Here is a 19271-nt window from a genome sequence, read left to right as displayed (position 1 = left end):
TGTGGATTTTAGAGAATCACGGATTTGCTGGGGTTGGAAGGGACCTCTGGAGCTGGTCCAGGAACAGGGAGCACGGGGATGCATCCAGGTGGGTTTGGGATGTTCCAGAGTGAGAGGCTCCACAGCAGCCCTGGGCAGCAGTTCCAGGGCTTTGCCACAGTCACAGCAAGAATCTCAACATGCCAGGATGGCTCGGTTTGAAAAGATCTCCCGACCATCGAGTCCCACCTGTGACCAATCCCCACCTTGCAGCCCAGCCCAAAGCACTGAGTGCCCCATGCAGCCTTTCCTCAAACACCTCCACGGAACGAAGCTGTTGTGCATTTATTTATCCACGAGCCAGCCTGTTGTCGTCCACACAGGCTGGGGCCTGGGCTTTGAGAAAAGCCTGGCAACAGCACCACACGAGAGGTGGCATCCCAGTGCTGGCTGACCCAGCCCCTGTCCTGTCGCGGATCCCCGGTGCCTCAGGGCCCGGGGCTGTGTGTGAGCGCGGACACCGCAAAAAAAACCCCAAACACCCCCCGCCCGTTGCGGGCGCCTGCCCCTTTAAGAGCGAGTGAGGGCACGTCCGCTCTCCCCGCCCTCTTCCGCCCGGACTGCCGGAGTGCTGCTATACACATGCGCACGCCAGCAGCTCACCCAATCACCGCCCCAGGCTGGAGGGCGGGGCGCCGGCTGAGGACGGTGATTGGTGTAGCGTCTCTAGGGGGCGTGGCTGTGGCGGCATCGCCCCGCCCCGCTCCCAGCGCGCCCCGCGCGGTGAAGAAGCGGCGGCCGCGCGCCGGGGGCATTTTGTGTCGGCGGCGGCGGCTCAGGCACAAGATGGCGGCGGCGGCCGAGTGAGCGGCCGGCGGCCGCCGCGACCCCGCGAGTCCCCCCCCTTTCCCCTCCCTGCTCGCACAAGCACCTCGGGGGCCGCTTCTCCTGTTTCTGGAGCGCGCCGAGAGCCGGGCAGCGGCGCAGAGCCGCGCAGGGGGGGGCGCCCGCCCGAGGGCCCCGGCTGGAGCTGAGCGCGGGGACCGTCCTTGGTTGCGCCGCTCTCCCCCCACTCCAGCCCCTCTCCCCTCCTCGGGGGCGGCCGTAGAGCCCTCGTTATCCCGCCGAGCCGGCCGGGAGGGCCCGAGAGCCGCCCCTCGCCATGGCGAGCAGCAGCGGCTCCAAGGCCGAGTTCATTGTCGGAGGCAAATACAAGCTGGTGCGGAAGATCGGCTCGGGCTCCTTCGGGGACATCTACCTGGCCATCAACATCACCAACGGGGAGGTAAGGGCCGCTCGCAGTGCCCCCTCAGCTCCCTGGGGGCAGCCGGGCACCAGCTCTGAGCCCCACCTGCCCCCGGCTGTGCCCGGGGTGGGCTTTTCCTTCCCCCGAGGGTTTTCCTTTCCCCCTCTTTCCCCTCTGCCAGGGGCTTCATTCTCCCCCTTTTTTCCCCGAGGGTCTTCATCCCTCCCTCCCCAGCGAGGGTCTTGCTCGGTGCCCCTTCCATAGCGGGGTTCCCCCACCCAGCACTTGGGAGAGGAGAAAAGAGGCCAAAACCATTGTGGGAAAAGATGTTTAAACGTGTTTGTGTTTTGTGAGTGGCCAAAGTCGTCGTCCCTCACCCGCCATTCATCTCCTCCTCTGCCTCAGCTGGGGAACACTTTGTATCCCGTTTCATCAACACTAATAGAAACAAAGAAGATCCCCCCTGTTTTTCCAGCTTTTCCTTTGGGTTTTTTTTTTCTTTTCTTCCTCCCCCTCACGGCTCTGAGCTGTAAAGAAGAAACACCCACGTATGTTCTTCCTCACTTAAGTGCTTCTGAAGACTCCACATCTCTAGCTCAAATGCATGACCCGGGATGGATGTTGATGTACAAATCACCGCGACGTGGATTTGATCGGAAGACGCCACAAAACGCAGCACGTCGAGCTGGGAAATAAATAAATATAGACCCGAGAGCGTTGGCATCGGGGGTGTGTGGGGGATGTGGAAGCCTTGAGGCTCGGTGGACGCTCTGCCCTGACTCCCTGTTCCCTCTCACTGCAGGAAGTTGCTGTGAAGTTGGAGTCCCAGAAGGCTCGGCACCCCCAGCTGCTCTATGAAAGCAAACTGTACAAGATCCTGCAGGGAGGAGTTGGCATCCCACATATACGGTAGGACTCAGCCGCGTGTGCCAGTGGCCTTTCTGTGCGGTCGGCATGGCTTTTTTTGTCATGCTTGTTACTGTATATTGGCGGTTGTTTTATACTTTGTAGTGTGAGGCAGGGCACTGCCATGGAAAGAAATTTACCCGTGCAGGATTGGGGGTGTTCAAGGGGGAAATGCCCCATTCCAAGCTCTCCAACTCGCTGGGTTCCTCTGGCAGGCCTGCTGGCTGTATAGAGAGCCAGACACCCAGCAAGAAATCCTCACGGCCATTAGAACAAAGTGAGAGGAGGCTGTTTCTCCGAGAGGCAGAGAGTTGGGAGCCGGCCCTGGAAATGGCTGCTTTCTTTTGTTGCCTCTCTCTCTTTTTTTTTTTTTTTTTTTTTTTTTTTTCAACATGTCTTCCTGCTCCGCTCAGAAAATGGCGGCTGGACGTGATTAACCCTCCCCCTTCTCCTGGTGGGACAAGGGACGTGCTCGGGCTTGTGCCTTTTTTCCTTTCATAGTTATGAGCCGCCAGCCTTGAGACTGCGGAGAAGCTGGAGCAGGAATGAAATGGCAGCGGCTCCTTTCTGCTGCCCGCAACAGATGCGTCACCAGCCTTGCCGTGGGGATTAATCCCTCCCAGTTCCTCATTATGCGGCTCCTCGCTTCAGTATTCCCACTGAAACTTTCGGCAGGGTTTCAGAATTTCCTGATCTGGCAGAAAATCGCTGGTGCAGGGTCCCTGGAGGGGTTATTCCTCCTGGGATTATGGAGGTGTTACCCTGGGGTAGTGCCCAGCTCCGGAATCTGGGCGTCAAAGAGTTACATGAAAGTTCACTTTTCTCCACTGAGACTTTTGACAAGTTGTTCCTTTTTTTGAAACTTTGTTAATAATTGTTTTTAAAGTTAGTAATTTTTTTCCTTGACACAATGGCCTAAAGGATTTTTGTTCCCTGAGGTTCACAAAGTATTTCAGTTTAGGTTCTGTGTCAAACTGTATATTCCATTTAATTTAACCCTTCCTGACTTTGTACAGGATGAATAGTGACATTCAGGGTCTGTTTTAAAGTTCTCACGATGACATAGCCCAGATTCTGTATTAATTTGGACAAAGCCTAGCACAAATGTGCATTTCTGAGGTTAATAGCTCCCTCCTCCCTCCCCCCAAACACAACTGGCTCTGATCCTGAGTGTGAGCTGGAGGAGACAGTGTTGTCCTGGCCATCTGTCCTCATTCACTCCAGCCTTTTGCAGGGACACAATCAACATACCTGAATTAAACACTTGCAGCTTCAACAGAGTTGCTGGTGTGAAAACAGATGCAGTCTTTCTCTGAGAATACAGTTTCATTCTTTTCTCAAATGTGGCTGCCTTTATTTCACAACTGAAAGAATAGGAATTGCATTTTGGAAAGCTTTCATGGTGTAGTTGCATGCTAAAACAGGGATAACTGGGAAAACAGCCAGAGCAAGCAGATATCAGGTGTTTCATCACAGAACTGGAAAAGCAGGCATTCTTGAACTACTTTTTTGCAAAGTAAATGGGTGAGTGGTGCTATAATGAGGCCAAGTTGCAAATTTTTGGCTTTTCCACTGAGATACTGTTTCATTTCTTGTATTTTGTTAAAATGCCCTGGGAAATACTGATACCTTGTATGCTGAGAAACTTGCCTCTAGCTTCAACTGCAGCTTTCCTCTGTATTTGGTATTTTTCTTCCCCCTAAAAATAATATGAGATCCAAAAAAATTGAGACTGGATAAATGAGGCAACACTCACCAAACTGATTCATGGACTCATTGTGCTAAAGGCTGTCAGTCACTCCTTTCAGGTTCTCACAACATTAATCTTTGTAGTATTTTTCTAGAAAAGTGTCTTTTTGGAAATACTTTTTCTTTTCAGAAGCAGCATTAATTGTAAATCTATTTTTACATGCCAGATGCTCCTTGAGGGGTTTCTCTGGGCTGCTGGTATTGGTTTGGTGATGCTTGAGAAAATCCAAACCAGCATTCTTGGGTTTATTTTCTTTAAAGATGAAGCTGACTAGGAGACCAGCACAGTTCTTGTGACAAATATTCAAATATCCTGTGTTTAGTAGGAGCAGAATCCGTGGTGCTGTGAATCCAAGTCAATACTTAGGTCACTTTGCATGTGTCACTGATAATCCATTGCCACCATTGTGTTATAATAATATGCTGTCACATGGGAATAAGCTGTGCCTGGCTCAGGGTATTCACAAGTTGAAGGAAAGTCAATACATTTGGTAAAATTTCTGTAATGTGACACCTTTGAACAGCAGCAGCACAAGAATTTTATAGGAAAGGAAGGAATCATGCCAAAATTTCCCCATTGCCATGCTTTATAAAACTCAGTCCACTCAGTTGGACACATCAACATGAGAATTGGTGTTCCTCACTTGGGAGTGATGGGCTTTTCCTGTTTTTCACCTACTCGAGTGATGCACTGGCCGAGATCAACTTCCTGGCAGTTGCATGATGTGACTTTGCCTCGCTCAGTGGTCTCTGCTGTGGCTCTGTGACTCACAGAGCTGAGATAATAAATGAGATTTGCATTGCTCATTCACTGGGGCTCCTGTTTCTGAAGTGAGTTCTGCCTTTAGATGTGATGGCAACTTAGAATTACAAGAACATGTGTCTGCAGTGTCACTGAAGTTACCTGGAACCAAACAATTCTTTTTGCAGCCTTTAAGGTTGATTTGAGGCACTTTCTGGCTCATTGCAAGAACCTAACAAGCAAAATTCTCAGTTCTTGGGTTAAAAGTTGAATATTTCTGTGGGGTCAACAGTGGGCCTTCACCTGTCATGGAAGTTGAACAAGGGTGCTTAATTCCACTGTAATAGAACATGTTTGTACAGAAAATAGAAAAAAATGAGATTGGCGTGAATGAAATGGAAATTGTATTCTCCGAATATTCTAAACCACTTCAGATCTTTAAATTTGCTGCTTATTGTTTCCCAAAGAGCAGCAAAATTTCTGCAATTAACCCTTAAATTTCACAAAACCCTCATTAATACTCAAAAAAAGAATTAAACTATGTTTTATTCTTGATGTTCAAATTTTGCTTAATTATTACTTTAATTTTTCCCAAAAGGCTCTTGAGCCAAGCTTTAACATTGTGCCAGTGTGCTGTGCCCTTAGGACAGCATGGCCAGGCCCCAGCATTCTGCTGGGCTTATTCTCATTGTTCTCCCTCATCAGCTGCCCTTTGCTGCTTTTCCTCTCTTTTTTTTTCCTCTCTTTTTCAGTGACAAAGCATTTTGAGCTGTAATCTCGTTAACTGGGCACTGATCCTATTAGCTGGGACTGTCCACCTTTATTCCCCAATTCCTGGTGCTGCCTTGGAGGAATGCAGCACAGCGTGTTTGGTTTTTGGGTGTTTGTCCACAGTGACTCTGCTAAAGCTTTATTCACAAAAGCAATCATTCAAATTACCTGGGACAGCAGCTCTTGGTTTTTTTGCCATTTATGGTGCTCATCAGCTATTGGTTGTATCCTTGATGAAGATCAGCTATTTGTAAATTAAAACCAAAAAGTTACTGACTTAGTGTTTTGTGAGTGGTTTTTTTTTTGCAAAGTTTCCTTGCAAACTGAAGAAGTCCATCTCCACATTTCTCAGTTTTTCAGTGCAGCACTTGCAAATATTTTGATGTTGAGAAATTCAGAGAGAAATTCTCAATTGAGTTGAGTTTTCTGGAAAAAAATTATCAACAATATTTGTGCTTCTCGTTGATTGCTGCCGTGCTGCTGAATAATTATTAACAACAGAATGTGCCCTTATACATCTTCATTAAATACTACCTGTGATGGAAAAATGTGGTCAGGGTTGGTAATCCAAGAGTTATCACAACCAAGTTTGCCTTAAGCACTCGAAATGTTGATTTTTAGCAGTGCTTGAAAAGCTGTAAACACACCTCTCAAACACCTGCATTTTTAACTGTTTTCTCAGTAACTTCCTGCAGCAGAAAACCCCCAACCAACCCCCAAGAAACCCAAACCACCATGAGAAAAACATTCACTAACCCCACTCCAGGAAAAAAAAGGTTCTATCAATAAATCCTACTATTAATAAACTTTGTTATTAGTTAGTCTGCATATTGAAGGGTAGAACCATCTGATGGGTAACTGGAAGCCTCTTCTTGTGCCTCTAAATAAAATGGAAGATACTATTTTAAATGTATAGTTATGGTTCCTTTTTTAAGAAAATAAATATATGTAAATAAAATTTATTCCTTGTTTTCTACCAATCTAAACTCTTGTCTTAGTTTGGCTTTGTGGATTTTCTCAAAGCATCCAAGAGGGACCAAAGTTAGAATTTTTTTTCTCTTTGCCTTAACTCAGTGAGGTCAGTGCTACTCCAGATTGAAGCAAATAATTGACACAATACTCCTTTCCTCAGTGATGTTGATTAATGGTTCACCTTCTCACTGAGCTGCAGCTCCTGACTCTTGCAGGAACCTCAGCTCCTGCCTTCCCCCAGGTGCTGATGGAGTTTATGGCACAGCTCAGCAGAACAGGGAGCTGTGTGTGTGCACATCTCCCTGGGCAGATGAAGCCTCCTCCTTGCTGGGGGGATGAGTTGTGCTGGCATCCTTCGTGGGTTGCTCAGAACTGTACAAAAAGTGATCCAGAATTTTATTTATAGAGTGCAGCCAGTTCCATAGCGTAGGGTGTTCATGGCTGTTTCTTTATTTAGTGCTTGGGTGGCCTAATTCATGCTCTCCATGGCAACTAACGTTAGGTGACATCTGCTAAATATTGCACTTCAGGATTTCAGTCATGCCATGTTATGTGCAGTTCATTTCTATTACTCCTAGCTGGTTTGAAATTAAGTGCTTTTCTAGTTTCAGGGGAGATAAAGCAGAAATATAAAATATGTGTCAATTTAGGAATGAATCTCTGATGGATTACCTTCCTCTTGTGTGTTGCTTCAGTGTAAGACTCAGTGGATTTTTACAGGCATAATTCACTTTCCAGTTTGTCTGCACTGTCATTATTTGTCAGGAGATGTCTGTGCTGAGAACATGGGAGCAGGAATGTCTGAATCAGTCAGGTGCAACATCACAACTTTCTAGGCCAGCAGGGCAGTGCTCATGATTGTGTTGCTGGACACAGAGAGCTTCTGTGCCTGAAGACAAAGCTTGGACCACAGGCAGCCAACCACCAGTTCTTTTTTCCCTGATTTTTGTTAAAAACCTTTTCCCATCCTCCTGTATCTATGAGGAATAATTCCATAACTCCATAACTGCCCTGAGCTGTTTGAGTAAATGATTGCAGAGGTCACAGCCCTCCTATTTTTCCTGCTTGTGCCCTTGTTGGGGTTTGGGTTTCCTTTCCTGAGCTGGTGACAGGGCTTGCAGTGATCCCAATTCCCAGTTCTGTGTGGAGCAGCTGCCCTTTTCCTGGTGGGATAAGCTGGTATTTTTCAGGGATATCAGAGCTGTGTAATTACAGGGAGCTCAGTGTTTTCTCTTTAGCCCCATCATCTGACTAATGCCCAGTTCAGAGACTTTTGTGTGAGTGACTTAGGGCTGGCAGGGTTGGAATACAGTTCCAGAGTGTTCACCACATCAGTGCCATTTGGATTTCTGTGGGATGTCTGAATCCTTTGTGTGCACGAGGCTTTCCAGACTTGCATATTCCCCCTCATGTGCCTGCTGACTTGTCAAACTTACTAATTAGGTGATCTCAGGTAATTCTGTTAGCAAATTCTTTCCAGCTTGCTTTTTCACCTTACATTTTTGTTCTGACAGCTTTTTAATCCATTTTATTTCTTCTGATAATCTCCATTTCTGTCACAAGAGCTCTTTCACTTGTTGCTTGAAAATACAAGTGCTGAGAAACTTAATTACATAGGATTACACAGACTAATCATAGTGTCACACACCATAATTTATAGAAGTGGTAAAAGTTTATGTAATGTCAAAGAAGTCAGAATCACCCTTTTTGTAATGGGTATAAACGTTTCTGGAAGTGGAAAGGTTTGAGTTCAGATATTCAGTGTTGGAAGAATTGTCCTTCCCTGCAGTGAAGCACCAGGAAATGTTTTTTGTCTGACAAAATTGCAGCCTCCTGTAGCTGTGTGTGTAATTCCAGGTTGCCAGAGCCCCAGTGGGAATAGCCAGTGATGGAGCTGACAGGAGCCTGTAGTGGAGGATGGCTTACCTGGCAAGGCAGGTGTTGATGGAGGAGAGCTTTTATTCAATTGGAACAAAATGTTCTTGTCGTGGTTTGTCTGCTGGTGGGAACAGTTCTTGTGACATTGAGCTCATGTTCTGATTTTTTGTATAAGCTGTAGGCAAAGGGAGTTTATTGCCTCTGTGTCTTCAGAATTCTGGGATTTGGGGTTTCTTTGCCAGTGGCTTGCAGCTGTCATTTACTAATTCAGTCATTTCCTTCATCTTGATCTGAATTTTTAAAAATTTATTCATTATTTTATTTTTTTAAATGTGAATCTTCTAAATACTTTTATTTATTTCTCACACATTTTGGGTACTTTTGCTGGGTTTGTTACCCTGTTATAATTATTATAATTGCCAGTGTAGTGAATGAAACTGCTGGTTATTGACTGGAATTGTGTGAGTGACACAGTGCTGTGAAACTGGGCTGGAATTTCATGGCCTCTGTGATTCTGTTAGCCCTTCACCCCTTCCTCTGCTGTTTGCCTAGTTCTGTTTGACCCTTTCAAAGAAAGATGTCTTCATCTTGATCTGAATTTTTAAAAATTTCTTCATTATTTTTTTAAATGTGAATCTTCTAAATACTTTTATTTATTTCTCACACATTTTGGGTACTTTTGCTGGGTTTGTTACCCTGTTATAATTATTATAATTGCCAGTGTAGTGAATGAAACTGCTGGTTATTGACTGGAATTGTGTGAGTGACACAGTGCTGTGAAACTGGGCTGGAATTTCATGGCCTCTGTGATTCTGTTAGCCCTTCACCCCTTCCTCTGCTGTTTGCCTAGTTCTGTTTGACCCTTTCAAAGAAAGATGTGAAAAAATACTATTAATAACCAAATGAAATGTTTTCTCAGGTAAAACAAATAAAAAATGCAAACAAAACCAACCAAGCTGTTAAAAAACACTTCCTCAAACATTTCTTTTGTCCTTGACATTATTTACAAATTACGCAGTTGCTGAAATAGAAATCATTGATTTTTTGAAAGATGCAGCTCTGAAAAGGCAAAAGGATTTTAAGTTTGGGTAGAGCTGACTGCAGTGTTTGCCACCAAGTATTAGATATGCATCAACACTTCACTTCCTTGTCTCAAGGTTAGCAAAGAGAATTTAGAACCCACCCATGTCAGCTCAAGTAAACATCCACTTGGCATGTGACCTGACATCATACCTGCTTTATTGTGTGTTATTTGGAAACGAAACACTTTCAGTTGCTGGGTGGTGTGACTTGGATGTTCCCACAGAGCTCAGACACTGAAATCCAAGAAGTTAGAAAATTTCAGCTTTGTGTTTATGCCGGGGTTATAGACCAGGCTCTCAAACCACATGATTTGGAAACTTGGTGACGTGTCCACTCTTGGTCTTTCACACAGACAAGTCACTGAAGTCACATTCGGGTCACTGTGCTCAGCCTTTAACCACGCTCTGATAGAAAGCTTCATAAAAGAGGTTTACTGTATTCTGACTAACTGGAACAGTTTGATTATATAGCTTTAAACAGAGGGAAGGGAGAGTGATGAAGCATTTTCCCCTGGGAGCTTGGGCACACCTTGAAGCTCAAGGAGGTTTGTGACATCTGTATCAGATGTTTGTGTGACACTGCCTGCTCAAGGGTACCCTTAACTATTCCTCATGATTCTGTCCTGTTCATGTTTTGTGTTAGGATGTAAAGCTCACTAGGAGTCAATTAGAGAAAGATCAGAAAGGTTTTCTGGTAACTCAGCTTCTATTCTTGAAATAATACATTGTATGTAACTAAATCAGAGTAATTACCCACCCAAAATGGCTCTCAAGTAGTTCAGTCTCTTGCTGCCACTTTTTACTCCCCTCCACAGCTCTCCTTACTTAAGATGTGTTGCTTCATGAGGGGAAGGACTCCAGGTGTGCAGACAGAAGTCCATGGGTCTCTCAGACGTGTGGGCACACTTGTGCTCTGAGATGCCAGTGCCACCCAACAGTTGCCCAGGGCTTTGTATGAATCATTCCCTCATATTGGATAAAAAATTCCAAGTTTCCCTGCTGGTGCATAGAAGAACTTGTGAAGATCTCTTTTTGGGACACCAGCATTTATATATCCTAACATCCAGGTTCTCCTAAGAAAAGCCAAGACTTCTAAAGTTCTTTCATTCAGAGCTGCCAGTAGTAGCAGCTCTTACACCTTGAGTGGACACGATGTTGCTTTACTTCTTAATCCCATTTTCCCTGGAAATGTTCCAAGGGAAATGAAAACTTACTTGGGAGTGTTAGCAAAGTAAATAAAACACTGATACCTTGGAAGAAGTTGCAGTTGCCAGCAGTGAAATGAATAGGTGTCACAGTCTTCAGTGAGGAATTACAGGCAGGTAAATGTGAAAATGAAATATTAAGAGGTTCTGCCTTATTTCTTTGTCTTGGAGAATTGAATGTGCTTTCCACCAGAGCAGAGTGGTCAGGAGATGAGAATTCTTGTTCATACATAGAAATAGGGCAAACAGGGGTTGTGCAATCATCCTGAATTACTGCACTTACTCTGCACACAGATCCCTGTGGAGGAACAAAAAGGTTTTTAAAATGTACCTTGCAGGGTGGGCTTCCTTTGCAGCAGCTTCACCTTGTCTGTGAGGCTGGGGCTCAATTTTCTTAGCTCCACTGAAGGCTGATCTTTGATCTTTTTCCCTTCACTGCATCTCTTGGGCACTGAACCATTGCTGTGCTGAACAGAAACACTCAGCAGCTCAATTAGAATTCCATCCCTTGAAGAAAATAATACTTTATCTAGATCTTGATTTACTCCTCAGAATTCTTCATTTCAGCCCATTGCTCTCTAGGTTTTTTTTCATCAACAAACCTAAATTTCATAGGACAGAATACCTAGGCAGGTCATTTGCTGCAATTTTCATTACTTTGGGTGACCATAATGTTTCATTTTCACCTGTGACCCCTGGAGTTGTTAACAGAACTGTTCTGTTGACATTTCATTTGAATGATTGCTTTCAAAATACATATTTTCTGCATCCCATTCTGATGAAGAGAATGAATAAAGGTCTTAGACTGATGTGTAAAACAGGGAGAGTGAGCCACAGCTCATATATAACTGTAATCAGATTTATAACAATGCAGGAATGAAGGGCGTGGTTTCTCCTAGGATCCAGACAGTGGGAAGGTACAGGCCAGTAGTTCCTGAAACAAATCCAAATATAGAATCTTTTCTCTCTGCCTTTGTAAACATTTTATTTTACTATCCCAGCTAAGCTAAGCTTGGAATCCTGTGGGTCCCTAGGAGTTTGTTGACTTTATCAGTGGTAACTGTTTTCCAGACAACCCTGCATTGGTGTGCTGGAGTCATTGCCTAAAGTGGAAATACAGTGTCTGTACAGATATTTAAGCCCCAACTGCTACTTTAGCTGAATCTGGAGTTATTTTTTTATCTGCATGCTCTTCTTATGAGGCACATCCTTGGGGTACCTTGTCTGTGCCACTGTTGGGAAATTAAAGGAAATTCTCCCTGGGCTACTGGCAGTAGGTCCTTGATGGAAGGACCAGGAGCTTAGAAAAGGCAAAATTGCAGCTTTCTGATCAAACAGGTGTCCTGTCAGCTTCCAAACAGTTTTTCACACACAGCTGTCATTCACTGGGGTTATCTGGGACATGCAGGACTGGAGAGGAGAATATTGCAGCCCTGTCTTTCAGGGGTGGAGAGTCACAGCTGAGATGTGCAGGAGTCCAGGGGGTGACTCCAGGGCTGCTCAGAGCTTAGGTGGGGAGATACCACCCCCAGCTGCAATAAAGCAGGGCTGTGGTGGAACTGTTAAACATCCCTGGAAGGACTTCTGCTTGTCCTCACAGCATTGTTAGCCTTTATTTTTGTCCAGAATTTATGTATTAGGCACTGAAAGGTTACTATCACAATATAGCTGCAATTAATATTTTGTTATGTTTCTACTTTTGCTTTTCTGACACCTAAGTGCTGCTTTCTCTCTGATATTAAAAACCTGATAAAGAGCCTTTATATTTGACTTAATTGGAAATAGAACTTGATTGGCATTTTATAAATTGAGAAATAAAATTAAAAAGTATGTGAGTGAACTGCTTTGGTCTGGTGGAGAGAAGTCAGACCTGAAAACAAAACCTAAGGCATGTCAAGATGGTTTTGTGAAGTGAAATGATGCAGGAACAATGAGGGTAAGGTGTCCTGCAGAGGAATTTGTTGTACACACCTCTCAGTGTGAGGACACTGCTGCTTTGGCTGCATTTTCCTTCTGGTGTTTGGTATTTTGGTTGTTGAAGTGGAATGGTGTTTTCTCTTCAGGGAAGATTGCCAACTTGTGTGTTCTGGTTTGTGCTCAGACTTTTGTTTCCAGTAAAAATAAGATATTAGCAGCATTAATTTCTCATTAGCTTTCAAGATGGAACATTAGTCAGCAACATGCTCTTGCAGCTGAGAGCATTGAGGGTACCCTGGACTGCATCAGGATTCCTGCTAATAATGCTGGATCATTTCCTTTCTTGCAGGTGGTATGGTCAAGAAAAGGACTACAATGTTCTAGTCATGGATCTTCTGGGGCCCAGCCTGGAAGACCTCTTCAACTTCTGTTCTCGCAGGTTTACCATGAAAACAGTACTTATGCTAGCAGACCAGGTATGTGCACAGCTGCTGGGAGCAGCTGCAGAGCCCGGGGGTTCCTGCACAGTGGGTTAAATCATTGCTGCAGTGTTTTAGACACCAAGTGAGCACTAAATGAGGGCAAAGTAGTGGTGGTTTCTGGGTGCTCTGCACCGGGTGGGAGGGCCCTGCAGCTGCCAGCTCCTGTGTGCTGCTGCTTTGAGGGCAGCTTCATTAAAATATTCAGACTCATTTGGGTGGATTCACTGCCAGTATCACCACGGGGGCTGTGGCAGGGGGGCTGAAAGAGTCTCCAGTTGTGGGAGATTGTGATTCAGTGGGACCTGTGGTGACAACAAGTCTGTCCCTGTGCTCTCACACCCTCCTGTAGCCTCCAGTGATGCCTCAGGTTTGAGCTTTTATATTTTTCAGATTCTGTACTGCCTTAGTGTGCAGTTCTGAGCTTCATATTAGGGGATGGTGAGCTTTCTTCACAGAGTTGGGGATAAAACAATTCCTTCTCTAGCTGGGGACCAAGGACAAATGATCCAAGGCATCACTAGGACCAGACAGTGAGCTAATAATAAATAACTGCCTTGCTTGTTTGGTCCTCACAGGCAGTTCTTAAAGCTGTTAGTGGAGATGCCACTCTACCTCCAACATAATCAAGGCCTCTAAAACTCTCTTAAGTCTTTTTTTATAGCAGTTGGTATTTTTCCAACTTGGTCATGAGAATACAGCATCTGAAATGAGCAGCCATATTTATTTCTTGCTGCTTAATAAATGGCTTGATTGTGCTTCCTTCAGCTCCTTGAAAAGCACAGAGGATTTTTCAAGTTGAATTTTTCAATGGTAGTTGAAATTTCATCTAATATTACGTAAGAGATATCAGTACCAAGTTGTCACTCAGCCAGATGCTCGTAGAATCCCAGGCTGCTGGCCAAGGAAGCTCAAGGCATTTATCTGGATTCAAGGTCAGCTGTCCCTGTTCTCAGCTGCCCTGGGAGGCTGATGTGCTTGCTTTAGAGAGCCATTTGCCTGCTCACTTAGCCAGAGCCTGGGTGTGACAGCATCTCCAGGGAGTCCACCAGGGGTTTGTGCAGTGTTCCTTGGGGTGATCAGCATTAATTAGCTGGGAACCAGGCAGAAATGGGGGATAGCAGTGCTCAGAGGTGGCTTTTGGGGCACAGTCCAGCAAACAGCTGGCAGGGGTGTGATGTAACAACTCAAGGCTGCAAGAGGAGTGTTTGAGGAGCTGCAGAGCTGTGCCACATAACCATGGGCTGTGATCTCACCCACAGGAAATGGGTTGGCCCTGTATGATGACACAGATGTGCCAGAGCTTCTCCATGTCTCCAGATATTCTGGGATCAGGGTGGCCTGGATATGGCAGGATGGGCTACCATCGAGTTGTGACTTGCTCCATGAAAAATGTTACCTGAAAAGTCATGTTTGATGAATGAATAACCAGATGAATGAGTAACTGGGACAGGGGGAGGGAATGAGCTTTAAAATTGGCTTGTGGTAGCTATAAAAGCTTTGAAATAATGAAAAATATTACTTTTTAATAGGATGCTATCGTTAGAAACATGAACTTCAATATCTGGGAATTATTTGGGTATTTAATCTGCCAATTTCTGACCAAGATTGTGGAATTTTAACATAAAAAGATAGCATTTTAAAAAAATGGTTTTCATTAAGCAAATACATAAACTGAAGTTGCAGAGGAAGATAACACTAAAAATTCATGCATTCATTGAAAGTTTAATGAAATGTCTTGCTCTCTTTGAAATCTTACATGTTGCTGGTTTTTTTTACAGATGATCAGTAGAATTGAATATGTGCACACAAAGAATTTTATACACAGAGACATTAAGCCAGATAACTTCCTAATGGGTATTGGGCGTCACTGTAATAAGGTTAGTCCAAAGCTCTTTGTTTCCAAGCTGCAGAGGGAATGCCTGTGTGATTTGATTCCAGCTGCACAACTTTTGTAAAATCCATTGCTAAAACTGCTATTTTGGATGCTAAACCACAGTTCTTGGGTGTGAGAACTTGGTTTTCTTGGTGTCCCCTTGTAAACGCTGTGGGTCTCTGACCCACCCTGGGAGATGCACTTGATTGCAAGATGATTTCTGGACTTGCAACAAGGTTTTAAACTAACCCTAGAGAACACTTCACTGCTTCTCTCAAGATGTCTGTTGTCATAGCATTTTATTCCTCTATGATAAAGTCAAGTCTTATCTTTGGCTTTGGGGCTGACCTCCTAGGATGAAAACAATTTGTGCAACGTGGGAGCTCCTGAGCTACCAGTCAGCAGGGCATTAAACCTTGCAGTGACAGACTGGAAAAGTCTCTTCAGCCATCAGAATTGTGGATAAGACCAAGAGCCAACATGCAGATGCCTTTATAAATAAGAGAAATGATGCAATGATGTTGATGGAAAACTGTTAAGCTGTAGAATACCTGCTGTGCAACAAAAATTTTGTCTCAGTTTACTTTGTGGGGGAAAAAAAAGCTGAGGGTGGGTGGGGGGTGGGCTGAGGTTGTTACACTTTTTGGGATGGGTAAACATAGTCAGAAGTGCATGTTTCCTGCCTGGAAGGCAACTTTTTCATTTTATTTTTAGTTTTCTTGAGTGAAATATGCTTAATCCTGCAATTTGTATGTCGAGCTCGGGCAGACAGGCAGCATTGGCAATGCATTAAGCATGCTACTGATTAGAAATTAACTTCAGGACAAATGTACGTGATCAAGCTGTTTATTGGAAGCAAGATTCCCACTTATCTTCTCTAGATGCCATCCCAGGATGTCTCATCTGGTTAGGCACTACCAGTAATCAAAATGTTTACCTTTGTTTGCCTGTATGAATGCCAACTTCAGGGCCATGAGCATTAGAAGGGGAAAGCTTGGAAAATGTGAGATTACAGCTCTTGTCTGAAGAGGTGCAATGCACTGAGTGTTTAGAGACAACCATTGTTGGAAAAGCTTGTAATTCCAGCTGAAAGGCAGTCTTTATGTAATCCTGTTGCTGTTAAACTTTGTTTGTTCCCAAGTTTCATACTTTCACTCTGTACAGCTCTATTTTTCTCGCTGTGTTGAGCAGTTTAGGCTCCTTAATTCTCTGGCATGACTCAAAGTAGAACTTGAAAACTTTTATTTTGGTTTTTTCCTAGTTTTAGTTTCTGATTTCCAATTGTTCTTTTTGGGCCATTTTTCTGTACTTTTGCACAGTCATGCTAGGTTGGCATTGCTGCACTCCAGTTCATCTTGGTGTGGATTAATGGCCTAGAAATTGCTGCTCTGCTTACTTTAGAGAAGGAACACATTAGATTTGCATCAGCTGAAATCAAAGACAAAATTGCCTACAAACCATTTGATTTTTTCCCCTTTAGGGAGCCCTGCAATGATATGGTGGTAAAGCACTGTGGGCATGGGCTTCACTTAATGTTTCAGGGGGTTAGGGAGTTAGTTCCTGACCCAAGTGCAAATTAATAGTTTTACATGAGCAAAATATAGAATGGGTTCCTTCAGTCTGGAATCCAGTGCTTTTTCTAGAAAATATTTGCCACTGTACAATATTTAATATTTCTTTTTGTAACCAAGTTTAGTTTTGGGGTTTTTAGAGATGACTCTACACAGTTCAAAGAAAATCAGCCACAAAGACTACAACAGCATGGTAATCTTGTTCCAGTAGCTTCCTGTCAGTTATATTTAAAAAAAAAAAAAAAATTGATTTTTTTTCCCCAAATTTTAATTTGGTGATTGGGAGAAATTTTGCTCCCACCTTAAAAAGATGAATTTCCAGCTCTGCTAGAAATAAGCCCTGCATGCTTATGAAAGTAAACTTTAAGGTGACTAAATGCCTTCTACCTCTTCCTTACTGAAGATTTACTTTTTCTAAATATCTTATGGGGGAAGGGCAGTTTACGGAACCAAAGGCTGCTTTTGTAAGCAAAAACTTGAATTTCCTTTTTTAATAGAGCCAAATGTCACCATTGCTATCCCTGGTTAAGGCAGTGCCATTTTGGAGCGGCTCACAGTTGAAATTTACCTTGACCCATCTGTCAAATTTTCTCCTTGGAAAAAAAAAAAAATAAAATAATACTACTACAAATAATCTAAATATGACTGAAAAAAAAAAAAGATGGAAAGCTAGAGTTTTTTGGCAAAGTCCAGTGCTTGGTGGAAGAAGGATGGCATTTGGCTACCCTGTTCTTTCTCGAACGCCTCGGTGTTGCCTGTCTGCGCCGGCCAATGTTGCAATGTAAGCAAGACTGTTTGATGCACTGCCACCCTCTATTGTTTGTTCAGTGTTTAGAATCTCCAGTGGGGAAGAGGAAAAGAAGCATGACTGTTAGTACTTCTCAGGACCCATCTTTCTCAGGATTAAACCAGGTCTGAACTGTCTCCTATTCCAACCTCAACCCCAAATTCATGTGCTTTATTTTTGTTTTGGTTTTTTTCTTTTTCGTTTGGTTTATTTTTTGTTTTTTATTTTGTTTTTCTGGAGAATGTAGACCTTGCAAAAGCACCTCTTATGTTGGCATTATTCAGACATACTTGGCAAACATGTAACATTACTAAGATGTTTCCCTGTGGCGCTTGTTTAAATTGTGGAATTATTTCTAAACTTTGGTAGGGCTAAATGTACGTGCTTGATTTCAGGTGCAGGTTTTATTTGTGGTCTTTCCAGCTCAAAAGGCAATCTCCTAAAAATGTGCTGAAGGATAGACATGAAATAGCAGGGCTCCTGCTTGCCTTGCTGGAGGTTTCCTGCAGTTCCTATGGATGCGTGTGGAGAAGTTCTGTTACCACTTCAGCCAGACTCCTCCCCGTGCAGTTTCCTTTCAAAATCACCCCAAATGTGTAATGAAGACTTAATATTTTCATCCATTTTGCTTAAAAACTGAAATTACTCCAACAAGCTGTGTCTTGGAGAAGCAGGAGCTTATCTTGTAGTGTCTAATGTCACATTTCTGACTCTTGAAGAGAAGATGAATTGCAGAGAGAGGAAGACATTTGCCAGCTGGTAGCAAGACAGCTGGAAATTGCTGAATATGAATCACTGCTCAGGAGCTTGGCCATTGGTGCACAGCTTTCCACAGCAGTCTCCATGGATTAAATCCCAGGCGGATTCCTGCTGTACACAAGCTGACAGGCTTCTGTTGTCTGCTTCTGAAACTTTCTTATCAGAGGCACAGACTTTGATCTACTTCTCTAGTTGCTCTTGGCAAAAATCGTGCCCTACTTCTCCAGTTTCCTGCTGATAGTGCAACAAACAGAATGAAGGTGGTGTGAGGTTATCTGGGAGCTGGCACTGGGACGTTCTGTGCTCATCCAAATTGGGCTGTGCCTCCCAGCTTCATTCTTTCCAGGAGGGGCTCACTCCTTTGCCTTCGACCCATCCACAGGGAAATACAGACTGATCCTGAGCTAGGGAGCAGAGCAAACTTCCCCAGGGAAGCTGCTGCTGTGAAATAATAGCCAGTTACAGGTCTGTGTTGTGGACCAAATCAGAAAATGAGGGATTGCATTAGAGCTCAGGCTTTGCTTCTAGGAAAGTCAGAGCAGAGCAATCACGTAAAGCTTTATTCTGTCTGCTTTGGGATTCAATATCAAATATTTCCTGGCATATCAGCTGATTTCCTGGTAGCTAGGGAATATGGCCATGCTCACTGTAGTGGCTGCAGCACAGCCAAGACCCGCACCTTGCTGAGCTGTCTGAGCAGTGGAGATGATTTAAAAACTTGGGTTTATGTCCCTTGCTCCAAGCATTCTGGGCTTTCAGGATGGCTTTCACCTGAACAGCAGATGTGGCACTGCAGTGCCTTGTGTTTGCATGTAAATCGTGGCAAGACTTCAACCCCAGGTTTTCTGCTCTGACACCAGTAGTTTAAGAGGATTTTATCTTTGCTTTTTCCTGTCTAGGCTACGGTAGTTGGCAAATCTTCTTGAATCAGAATTCTGAGCCATAGCTACTCTGCAATTCAGAAACTTCAGTATCTTGGATACTTCATACAGGGTTGATCTTCTCAGTTCACAGCACTTCCAGTGTGCCAGTGACCCCCCATTTCAGCCTTGGATGTATCTTAGTCTCCAGTTTGCTTTTAAAGATGTATTTTCAGTTCTGGAGTCAGCTTTAAGGTGATACTGAGTTGGTTTTTACCGAGACTTAATCAAACTTTAAATGTCTTCTTTCCATCACGTTCTGCCCCCACCCAAATTACTTTTGCAGCACTGGTCAGTCTGTAGGGATTGTAGTCCTTGATCCTGTAGCATTAATCCAGTGTTGGAGTCAGGATTTGTACCTTGAAGTCTGAGTGCTAGAATTTGAAAGGTTCTTTATGTACTTCTTTCTGCCTCAGCTTTTTTTGCCTAGTC

At 44.0% G+C, this 19271-nt stretch overlaps 1 protein-coding gene across 5 annotated transcripts in view; it reads left to right on the top strand.

Annotated features, from left to right (window-relative positions):
• The first annotated feature begins 759 nt into the window (after positions 1-759).
• Positions 760-19271, top strand: part of CSNK1A1 (casein kinase 1 alpha 1) — a 32384-nt gene continuing 13872 nt past the window's right edge. For 3 of the 5 annotated variants that reach the window (XM_039701462.1, XM_039701460.1, XM_039701461.1), the window contains exons 1-5: positions 760-1264; positions 2028-2134; positions 12797-12923; positions 14708-14806; positions 17202-17285. In XM_039701462.1, the coding sequence (XP_039557396.1) occupies positions 1142-1264; positions 2028-2134; positions 12797-12923; positions 14708-14806; positions 17202-17285 (540 nt within the window). In that variant the 5' untranslated portion in view covers positions 760-1141. The remainder of the gene's footprint in view (positions 1265-2027; positions 2135-12796; positions 12924-14707; positions 14807-17201; positions 17286-19271) is intronic. The other 2 variants (XM_039701465.1, XM_039701464.1) reach the window with 1 other exon arrangement.

The sequence above is a fragment of the Passer montanus genome, unplaced genomic scaffold, assembly GCF_014805655.1.
Source record: "Passer montanus isolate IOZ18808 unplaced genomic scaffold, ASM1480565v1 scaffold15, whole genome shotgun sequence".
NCBI lineage: Eukaryota > Metazoa > Chordata > Aves > Passeriformes > Passeridae > Passer > Passer montanus.
This window is presented reverse-complemented; position numbering and strand designations above follow the sequence as displayed.